Source organism: Phocoena phocoena, chromosome 6 (assembly GCF_963924675.1).
Source record: "Phocoena phocoena chromosome 6, mPhoPho1.1, whole genome shotgun sequence".
Taxonomy (NCBI): Eukaryota; Metazoa; Chordata; class Mammalia; order Artiodactyla; family Phocoenidae; genus Phocoena; species Phocoena phocoena.
In genome coordinates, this window is record NC_089224.1 from 6206466 (window position 1) to 6218053 (window position 11588).

The 11588-nt window shown below is 44.5% G+C and overlaps 1 protein-coding gene across 1 annotated transcript in view; it reads left to right on the forward strand.

The window, feature by feature from the left end:
- GALNTL6 (polypeptide N-acetylgalactosaminyltransferase like 6) overlaps window positions 1-8485 on the forward strand; it is a 1146418-nt gene extending 1137933 nt beyond the window's left edge. Inside the window, exon 12 of the mRNA XM_065878925.1 lies at window positions 8082-8485. Coding sequence (XP_065734997.1) covers window positions 8082-8249 — 168 coding nt within the window. The 3' untranslated portion in view covers window positions 8250-8485. The remainder of the gene's footprint in view (window positions 1-8081) is intronic.
- The last annotated feature ends 3103 nt before the right edge of the window (window positions 8486-11588 follow it).

Consider the following 11588-nt stretch of genomic DNA (forward strand, 5'->3'; position numbering starts at 1 on the left):
ATAGGCTGTCTAGTCGTCTTCCTATACTATTCTAGCTATTTAACTGTCGCTAAATATTAGAATGTAAATTCCACAAGAGCAGGGATTTTTCTCTGCTTTCTTTCATGCAGTATCCTCAGTACCTAAAACACTGCTTGGCACGTAGTAGGTGCTGAATTAGCATTTGTTAAATAAACAGGCGAACCTGGCTTCCTGTTTGTCCACATTCCCTCTCTCTTCAGGTTGCTGTTGTGGATGAAGTAGATAAAATGAGAAAATCTGGGTAGAACATTTAACACAACGAGGCACATAAATACATACTCGATAAATAGCAGCTATTATTATGTTGATGTGACTGATGGCAGGTTCACTGAGGGGAGATGAACAGCTATGGACAGATGGAAACAAGATATGGAACAGATGGGTCTTCTCTACTCTTGGAGTTTTCAGTCTAGTGGGGAAGCAGACAGATTTTTAAATTGAATACATTAAGTGTACAGGATAATATGGGAACGGGACACTGCGCTCTACCCAGGTCAGAGAGGTATGCAAGGCTGCTCTGACACAGTACCTTTTAAATGGAGACCTAAAAGATGAGTAGGATTTAGGCAAGTGAAGAAAAGAATCTGAACAAGAATGGATCTATGTATTGGGTTGGCCAAAAAGTTCGTTCAGTTTTAAGTAAAAATAAAAGACACATTTTTCATTTCCCCCAGGAACTTTACTGAACAACGTATTCATTAACCAAATGAATTTTCTTTTATGTAATGTTGGCAGGAGTTTGGTTAATTTTTATTTATTTACTTATTTATTTTGCCTGCACCGGGTCTTCATTGCAGCACGTGGGACCTTTAGTTGCGGCATGCGGACTCCTTAGTTGAGGCATGCAGGATCTAGTTCCCCAACCAGGAATCGAACCCGGGCCCCCTGCATTGGGAGCTCGAGGTCTTACCCACGGGACCACCAGGGAAGTCCCCCAAATGAACTTTTTGGCCAAACCCATATACGTATAACTGAATCACTTTGCTGTACACCTGAAACTAACACAACATTGTAATCAACTATACCCCAATACAAAATAAAAATTAAGTTAAAAAAAAATCCCAGATATAGGAGTCGGCTTGTGCAAATGCCCTCGGGTAGGGAAGAGCTTGGTTTTCTTGGAAGAACGGAGAAGCCAGTTGAAGCGTCTGCGCGTGAGGGGAAATGATGAATTCTAAGGCCAGGGGCAGGGCTGCCTATACAAGACCTCGGGACCATGCTAAGAATTTAGCGAAGAGGCTGGGAAGTCTTTGAATGGTGTGAAGAGCAGAGATTTAACAAATCACAACCGATTCTGTAATGATCCTGGCCACTCTGAGAATTGAGGGTATACTCACGCCCATTGCTTGCCTGTAGCCCAGAAAACCAGCAATGGAGCAGCAGGCAGGGCTGCGGGGCTGCCAGCACTGTCTCAGCGCACACACCGAGGGCTCTGTCCGTCGGGGCATCAGAAGCATTATTTCTGATCGGCCAAATTATCCACTGATGCAGGAAGACCAATTTTCTCCTCCTGTGAGGAACTGTACCTCTCCAAAGAAAAAATGGAAAAGGATAGGCAATCACACTGCTTTGTCCCTTTTATGCCTGTCAAGGTGTTACTTGCATTCTCCCAGATGCCAACGGCAAAAATAGGCAGGAAAAACACCACCTGATGTGTCTTTCTTCCAGAACTCAAAGGCCACTCACATATCCACCTGGTTCTTCTCCATGACCCTAAGAGGTGGGAAGGCGGCTATTTTTGTCCCTTATCTCATCCCTCCCTCGTCTTCCCACTCCATTAGTCTTGCAGATGGAAAACCGAAATCACTAGCAAACGAAGGGGCCATCAGAGATTCTTGTCAGAGATAAAACTAGGATTAAAACCTAGTCCCATAATTCCAAGCCTTCCTTCTCTCGTATCCATACTAGAAACAAAAGGACATGAAGGCGATGTCTCTCACAAATGCATTTGCTGTCAATGTGAGTTACACAGAAATGAACAGTCAGCAGGAGGGAGTAACTCACCTCTCCCCACTTTACAGAGAAGCTATCTTGAGGTCCAGCCTATACCCAATTGCTTCCGGGGCATCTAAACCTGGCTGTCCCCTAAACACCTACGACTCGTTATACCTGAAACAGAGATCATCCTTCCCGCCCCCAATCCTACTCCTCTCTGCATTTCTCACCTCAACACCGCTTTTCCTCTAGTTCTCCACTTCCTCCACCTTAATCCCCACGTCCCATCAGTCAGAACGCCCTGTGCATTCACCTCCTGAAAAAGCTTTCCAACCATGTCTCATGTCACCCCCACCTCTTCCCTATTGCTGTCAAATCTGGACCCCTGCAGTAGCCTCCAGCTGTGCCTCTGGCTGTATCCCGAGTCCCCCACTCCCACCCCATTCTCCCCTCTGCCACTAGCATGAGGCACCCAAGATCCTTAACTCCACTGTTCTAAATCCTCCAACAACCATCCCGCACGCTTGCCTGAAAAGTCAAGCCTTAGCGTTGCACCCCAGTGTCTTCATGATGTGGAGTTCATCTTTCACCCTCTGGAATCTTCCCCCTTGCTTCTTGGGCTTGGGCCACGCCAAGTGACCTGCGGGTCCCTAGCACATGATGGACGGAGCCCTCCATCACCTCTGATGCATCTCCTACCACTCTCCCTCACCCTGGCCTCCTCATGTTTCTGTTATCCACACACTGCATCCCTGCTTAGGGCCTCTGCACTGGCCGTTGCCCCGTCTGGCACCTCTTCCTCCAGATACTCGCATGGCCAATTCCCTTACCTTCTTCAAACATCACCTACTCAAATGTCACCTTCCCAGTGAGGTTTACCCTTGCCTCCCTATTTAAGTTTGCACACCAGCCCTTCCCTTGGCACTCCAGTTTCTCTGAACTGCTTTGATTTGCTCCGTGTCACCTTTGAACAGGCCACGGAAACAATTACACTCATGGTTTATGGTCTGTGCCCTACTGCTCTACCCCCAACCCCACCTCTAGAATGTAAGCTCCAGGAGGGCAGGAATTTTTATATTATTAAGGTTTTTGATACATCCCAACCACCTAAAACAGTGCCTGACAGATAGTAAGCACCCTGTAGACTCTTGCTGAATAAATTGAATGCATAAATATACCTGTTAGTTCACATCTCTCTGTTCACACATTCTTCTTTATTCATCCTATTCCCCTGCAGCTACAATCTCATTGACACCTTCTGCTTCAAACATGTCTTATTTACCTATTGGTCTCCCCCACTTCTTGGGCCAGGGGAGGCATCTTAGGTTATCTTTCTATGCCTACTTCCTAACACACACCGGAAAATAAAAAAGCGCTTAATCAATATTTGTTGAACTCAGATGCCCTGGATCATGTTGTATTTCAGGCAACACATACAAACTCGGACCATAACTATACGGAAGAGCTCATTCCCGAACTAATTACTTTGTTTCCATAAACCTTTTGCTTAAACCAGGAGGTACTGATGTATCCGTTCGGATAACTGGTCCAGGCAGGTGCCAATTTTTGCAAATTCTATTTCGCCAGTATTTCAGAAAATGCAATTTGGTCTTGAATAGCTGGTCTCAGACCAGATGGTTAGTACGTTCTGATTTTTAGAATTGGGGGTGCTCCCTGACTGAAGATAAATTAAGAGGAGAGCAGGCGTGGAATAGCTATTACTTCGTTAGTTACTGCACGTAGGACATTGTGCCAGCGATTTTACATATATTAACTCATTTTATCCACAGCAAACTCATGAAGCAGATATTATTATCTATATTTCACAAGTGAGGAAGCCGAGGTTCAGAGAGTTAAGTAATCAACCAGGGTCATGTAACAGATGAGTGGTGTGACAGGAATGTGACCAAATTTCCTGTGGAATAAAGCCCTGGCCCCCTGCACCCTGCCGCCGTGTGGGTGTTTATTCTCACGGTCATCTTCTTGTACGTTATGAACTCACCCACCTATTTTATTGTCTCTGCATCTTTTTTTTTTTTTTCTTTGTTTGTGGTACCGGGGCCTCTCACTATTGTGGCCTCTCCCGTTGCGGAGCACAGGCTCCGGACGCACGGGCTCAGCGGCCATGGCTCACGGGCCCAGCCGCTCCGCGGCATGTGGGATCCTCCCGGACCGGGGCACAAACCCACATCCCCTGCATCGGCAGGCGGACTCTCAACCACTGTGCCACCAGGGAAGCCCTCTGCATCTTTAACGTCTGATTCTTTTACTACCCTGAACACAGTGGGTAATGTTTTCTACAACATACCTGTTCGTTTAAAATTTGGACCCTACAGAAGTACAGAATCTAATAAAATTTAGTGCTGGCCTGTGAATACCTTGGAGTGTCACACCAGCTTGCTTTGAAGAGGTGTCCCTCTCCAGGACCTACTTGAAAAGTCCCACCCAGCCTTCACCCCGGGGACCGATTGGAACTTAGCCTGACCTGTTTGGTTATGAAGGGCAGTGCCATAATGCTGAATCTGAAGGTTTTCATTTCCTGCTCAAGGATGTCTAACTTTCTTAGGCAAAAACAAAACAGAAAAAAACAAGGGAGGAAGTGGTCAGGGAAGGCGAGAGGATGCAGGAGATACAGTTTGTGGCATTACTTTGTGAACACCCAAGGCACAGGCTCTGCCCTCCCTCTGGGCTGAACAGAGAAGAGTCCAGGTAAAAGTGCCCTTTCAGGAGAGTTGTTAGGGAACAGCAGACTTGCCAGAGGGCTCAGAACTCTATCCCAGAGGAGAAAACTCTATTTGGTTCTGTGCCAGCATATCTTGTCATGACGGAGGAGACTAAAGGAGAAAAGGGCTGTCACAGTGTGTAGATGTCCATCCCAGTCTCCCAATTCACCCCTCCCCTCGCTTACCCCTGGGTAACCATAAGTTTGTTTTCTACATCTGTAACTCTATTTCTGTTTTGTAAATAAGTTCATTTGTACCCTTTTTTTAGATTCCACATATAAGCGATATCATGTGATGTCTTTCTCTGTCTGACTTACTTAGTATGACAATCTCTAGGTCCATCCATGTTGCTGCAAATGGCATTATTTTGTCCTTTTTTTTTTTGCGGTATGCGGGCCTCTCACTATTGTGGCCTCTCCCGTTGCTGAGCACAGGCTCCAGACGCGCAGGCTCAGTGGCCATGGCTCACGCGCCCAGCTGCTCCGCGGCATGTGGGATCCTCCCGGACCGGGGCATGAACCCGCGTCCCCTGCATCAGCAGGCGGACTCTCAACCACTGCGCCACCAGGGAAGTCCTATTTTGTCCTTTTTATGGCTGAGTAATATTCCACTGTATACACACTACTATATATAAAATAGATAACTAATAAGAACCTACTTGCATTGCACAGAGAACTCTACTCAACACTCTATAATGGCCCATATGGGAAAAGAATCTAAAAAAGAGTGGATACATGTATAACTGAATCACTTTGCTGTACACCTGAAACTAACACAACATTGTAAATCAACTAGACTCCAAGAAAAATTTTTTAAAAAGGGCTGGTGTAGGACAAGAGGCCACATTTACCAACGACGATGCGCCAGCCAGGAGAAGCATCAGTAACGACGTTTAGCGATCCAGAAGCTGAGCTGAGGGGAAATATAATGATGGTAATGTACGTAGCTCCCAAGGTCAGAGTGGAAAACGCATGTTTTGGGGACACTAAAGGTGCTTCCAGAAGGTTCCCCTTTAGGACCTGCTGGACACGCCAAAGACACGGAAGCTCGGTCCACAACCAGAGAGCCATCATCTATTAGTCCCCAAAATATGGTTGATAGTGTCTATTTGATGCCCTGTCATTCGTCACCAGTGAACTTTGGAAAAAAATGTTCATTCAATTTTACGGCTGGGAGAGGCTTCAGAGATGGATGTTATCCACCCCCTCGTTTTACTGATGAAGTTTCTCAGATGCAGATAGATGTGGAGAATTCTACTTTTCAACGTTTATGAGAACATGAAGTATAGTTACAGAAACATACTCCGGATGGTTCAGGGTCGTGCTGAACCTGTTCATCCCACCCGACTGTCCCCACGAGCATACCTGGATCTGCCGGAGCGTGTATTCCAGCTGGAGATTTAGAAAAGCATGATCACCTTATGGCTTGGAAAATTACATTTGGAAAAACTAAATGTTCAGAAAATCTGGTTTGGCTTTTGCATCCACGCTGAGGCACACACATTGAGAAGGGAAGAGAATTAAAACATGCTCTACTCTTTTTTTTCCTCATTTTTTAGTTTTTACGGAAATATGTGTTTGGGGAGAGAAACTGCGAGTCTATGGGGGGTCCCGGCTTGAGCTACTGACAAAAGTGACAATAGGAAGAAATCTAGATAGTTAAGAAGAAAAAGAAGTACATGGATGTGGAACAGAGTGAATTTTAGAATTTAGCAGGTCACATAGAATTATCACGAATGTAACAGCTTAAGGATGCTCTTTGAAAAGCTGATGGAAATATATTAGGCCTGTGTAGCTAAATTGGTAGAAAGTGGGGCAGGAGACGGAGTGGGAGGGATGCTGGGGAGGAGGGGAGTGGGAGGGCCAAGGAGCTGCTGCCTAGGGAGGCGCAGGGGCGTCTGTGGGATGGGATCTGTGACCTCAGCATTAACATCAGCCCCAGGAGGGAAGGGGCGGGTGAGCTCAGCGCACAGCCTCCTTCTCCAGAATCTGCTGCCTCGACCGTGAAAGGAGAGCTCCTGCCAGCTGCCCTGGGGTCCAACGGCAGCCAGTGAAGCAGGGGATGAGGAAAATGGGCAGGAGAAGTCAGCAGCCCTCTCGTGTGTACGGAAAGTGAAATCCACAATAAACTTGGGAGACTTGGAAGAGAGCAGAGGAGAGGAGGGAGCCTATGTATTAGATGTAGCTCTGTGTTTACACTGAAAGTGGAAACATGCAAACGAGGCTTGGGGCCTCCTTCCTCCTTCCTTATTCTTCCTTCCTTCACAGGCACCCAACTATGCAAACATCCGGGTCCGAAAGCACGTTAAATATTGGTTAGCAGCCAGTGTAACCCAGAGATGCTGACATGGGATGCCTAAAAGCTGAGTCTAACGCTCCTCAGTTAAAGAAAATAAGCAGACCCTCTAAATGTTTCCCAAGCTAAATAATAAAACACAACTTGTTCCTAAAATTTCAGCAGTGATCTGGGGATGTTTTTACATGTTATTGGCCCTTTTTTTTTTTTTTAAATGCATAGACACTATAAGAGACAAATGCATTTATTGCTACTTAAGGAAAGATCCCTTTCTCGTAGCACTGGCTTCCTTCTCCCGGCTTGCACAATACAAAGCAGTGTGTATTAATAGAGGCTATTCACATAATGGGCTTACTCACCACTTAAACTCTGTGCCCTGCTAGCACCTTCATTCACAGAGCCCTTCTCTTTATCACACACTGAGCTAACACTGCCTCCCTCCACTTTACAAAAGGCAGGGAGAATTGCATCCCAGGAAGAGCAGCGATGCCGATAAAGGGGTCGGGAAGAGGCAGAAGCTCAGATTTGAGCCTGTGCTTGGAGATTCTGCCTGCGCACTGTGTACCCCCAGTCCCGAGTTCATCCTGGTTCCTGGTCCTCTGGTATTTGCCTTTCCCAGTACAAGGGTAGGGAAGATGATGACTCTTCTGGTCCTCTGGGGGTGTGTGCGAGGCTGCGGTGGTGTCTACTGCGGACTAAATTACCATTTCTGTATGCATCCCTCTCCCCAGACAGCTAGATTAGTAGCTACTTGACAAGCAACCTCATGTACTTTTCATCTTCAAAACCCGAGCGTGTAACAAAATGCTTACCACAGAGCAGGCAATGAATGGATTATATTTTTTTAAAGTCCATGAATGAATGAATTCTTTGTTTCTGGCTGAATCTGCTTGGAGGGCCCACGTTGCGCCCACGTTCCTAGGAAACCACATTCCGTGTGGCAACCCCACCTCCTGTTGTTTGATTTGGGAGGTGGTCTATTTTTTTTCACACTCTGGGTAGATACTGAAGTATCAGCAGGGTTATTTTACTTTCTTTTTATATTTTGGGTTCCAAGCATTCCCCATGCATGATATCAGTCTTTTCTTTTCTTTCCGATCCCTGCAGGACAGAACATTATTCCATCCTGTGAGTAACAGCTGCATGGATTGCAACCCAGCAGAGAAGAAGATTTTCATGGCCAGATGTGACCCTCTCTCCGAGACTCAGCAGTGGATTTTTGAACATATTAATATGACTGTTTTAGAAAAATTTAACTACCATGCCAGCTCCTAGAAAGAAAAAAAGGAAGGAAGAAACAGTGATTACCTACAGGTTATAAAAACTAAATTTTAGCCAGTCTCTGGGTCAAAGGAGTCAGGAATAACATTTCCTTGATCCAGGAAGTCTGGTTTAAAGATATGTAGATGCCACGTCAAAGTAGGTTGTCCCGAAGAACTTCCTGCACCTGAGGAACTTGGCTAAGAACCTCACCAGCTGCTTCTGAGAACTTGAGCAGTCCCCTTGCTGGCCAAGGGCAAAGATGATTTAGGGACTTTTGCAAACAACCGCTGAGTTAATGAATCCTAGCATTTCTCAGGTCAAATCCTGCAGTAGTGAGTAGCTATGAATGGATCCTCTTAAGCGGGGGGGTGGGGTGCAGGTGAAGGGCATGACTGCTCCGACGACCTGTCGCAGGCTTAGAACGGGCCGTTCTGCGACTCGAATGGTTAAACGTGCTGCAGGTGATTCTAGAGTGCTCAGACCATTCTGTGTTCTTGTTTTATTTTGCAATGAGGGTGTGCTATCTAAGACTTCAATTACATCATGAAATGGACTTGGAGTGTCTCCATGCCTTCATTGACGTCTGCCATTCTCCTTTCACAGCGGAGGTAACTTAACTGGTCCTAAAAGTTCATGGTCCATAAATTAGCCGAAGTTCTAATTCAGTGCCCTTGTATGAATCCAGCTGAAAAACAAACACGAGAAACCATGCTACCAAGTTACTCCAAAGAGAAAGGTTTCACAGAAGCAGCAAAACCGTGTAAGGTTTAAGGAGAGGAATTTCCCTAGGAAATCTATTTTTACTTTTCTATTATTTTTAGAATTTTAAAAGTCTGATGCTTGTCCGGTCATAGTTTTATTAAGGAAGGACATGGAGTGAGGTTGATGTAATTTGTTTAGGAGATTCTTAAATGCAAATAAATCTACACTCCAAGTGACGTGAAAATGGCTTAGTACACTTCAGTTATGCTTGGTCAGTGCCGGGGACATAGAACTGGTTGGGTTTTGCTCTCGGCTGGGGTTTTATGTTTATTTGTTTTATGTCGTAGGTATTAAGGATGCTTTAGTTTTCCTTGGAAGCACATTGAAGGAATTTCCATTAATAAAGTGCTTCTGACCCCATTTTCGATTAATGGGACAAGATTTCAGGGATGATTAAAAAACTAAATGGAACATTTAATCCTTAAAAGAACTTTTTTTTTTTTTTTACTTTTCAATAACAATGGGGGTGGGGGAGGAATATACAGGGATGAGTATACAGGAATATACAGGAATGGATATATAGAGGAAAGAATGATGCTTGTTTTATATATATATTTCTCAAGTCTTTTTCAGGTAGAACAAAGTTTTTATTTTGCTTTTGTTGTTTTCTTTCAACTCGCTTTTCATATTAATAAAATATATATATATTGTCTTGGATATAAAAACATTGAATTTTAGAACTGGGAAGACACTTAGAATCCAATCCCTTTGTTTTTACAGATGAATAGCGAAAGCCCAGGGGAGAGTGGTCCTAATTCCTGGCAGGGCGGATGGGTCTTCCAACGCCTGGTGCCCAGTGCTTTTCTTCCTGTGTTGCCTCTTCCATTATCCAAGAAGGTTCTGGTTTCTACTCTGATTTAACTAGAAATGTTCAGTCCCTAGATGAGAATAATATGCCTGCCTGGGGCTGCCCACAGGAGAAGCATTCACGTTCAGAAGCTTTAACATATGAAACCTCTTTGCGTAAATGTTCATGATTTTGTTCTCTCCTTCAAATCTAATCAAAATGTCCAGTTAAACTGCCCTGCTAATAGGTGGGGAAGGGTTATTTCGTTATCTTTACGGATTTTTCAAGCATACTTTTGAAGAGCTATTCTATTTAAACTGACAGTCGCAGAGATTTTTGTGTGTGTGTAGGTCAAGCGGTCTTGAGGCTTCCACGATGCGTAGTGGAGAAAATCAATAGTGAGAAATTAACCTGTGTGCTGAACAATTCCAGAGAGTGGGTGAAGATTTATCTCAAGTGTTCAGACAGCAATCTGGTTGTAGAATGAGATGAGCCTATAAAAACCCACATTATGTCACTAAACAGTTGACTGCTGTTCACAGTTCCACCGAAGAGCCAGCCCCAGGTTTTGCACCCCGGAAAGCCCAGATTTGCAGTATGCGAGGGTGCTCTCATCCTGGGAAAACGCATCCTTTTGGTGTGACAACCAGGATCTGATCTCAGAGGGCCCTGTCTCTTACTTTGGTTAGAAGGATGTAATTTAAAAAATTAAAATTAAAAATTTTCAAGAGAAGCCTGAGACCTGAAAGCCAAAATGAAAACCTCAAACTGCCAAGTAATTGTTAGATGTGTGCAAAGTGGGAACATCCAAACAGAATCAAACAAAGCCTCAGAATCTACTCCCAGGCAGGAGGGCCTGGCACTGCAATAAATATGTCCAAGGAGGTTTCCCAGTACCACCAAACGGCGGGACTCCGCTTACTTGAAATACCGCTATGGCCGTTCTGAAAAATAGAAAATTGTATATGTTTTTGCATTTATTCGGCAAAAGGACTGAACAGTCGTCAGAGAGATTCTCTTTCCTGGAAAGAACACGATTTAGAAATGGAGCATCAGAGTCCTGACCCGCCCTTTTATCAGAATGAGAAGAAAACTAGCAGAAAGTTCATCTGGCCCTGGAAATTGCTACTTCTCCAGAATAAGAAATGGTTTTGCTAGAAGTTAGAATACAGTTAATTTTTCAAATCCTTTTTATGCATTTACTGAGAAAAGGCTGTGCTGGAAAACAGTTGTGAACTAATTGTGGGATTTATATGTGCTCCAAGGTTGGATTAATACCATGGCAATAACAATGACTGGCTTCTAGGTCTACTGCTATTTAGTTTAAAATATTAACATGATCACATGACTGTTTTGAAATGTATTCATTATAACAGAGGCCTCAGTGTATAATACAAGTTCCAGGATTATTTTGCGAATTGGTAACATAGAGCATTATACAACAGATGCGTAACACGTAACGAAAATGGATTTACAGTCAATGAAAGAGAGCGTTAGGCCCATTCTGTTCATATTCTAGCAAAACACTTGACACGGTATCCTTTAGGGGCAATTATATGTTTTTTTAAAAAGCAGCCAGGGGACTTCCCTGGTGGCACAGTGATTAAGACTCCGTGCTCCCAATGCAAGGGGCCCGGGTTCAATCCCTGGTCGGGGAACTAGATCCCACATGCATGCCGCAACTAAGAGTTCGCATGCCACAGCTAAGGAACCCATGAGCTGCAACTAAGACCTGGCACAACCAAATAAATAATTTTTTTTTTTTTTAAAAAGCAGCCAGAAAATAAAGGGCATATAAATAT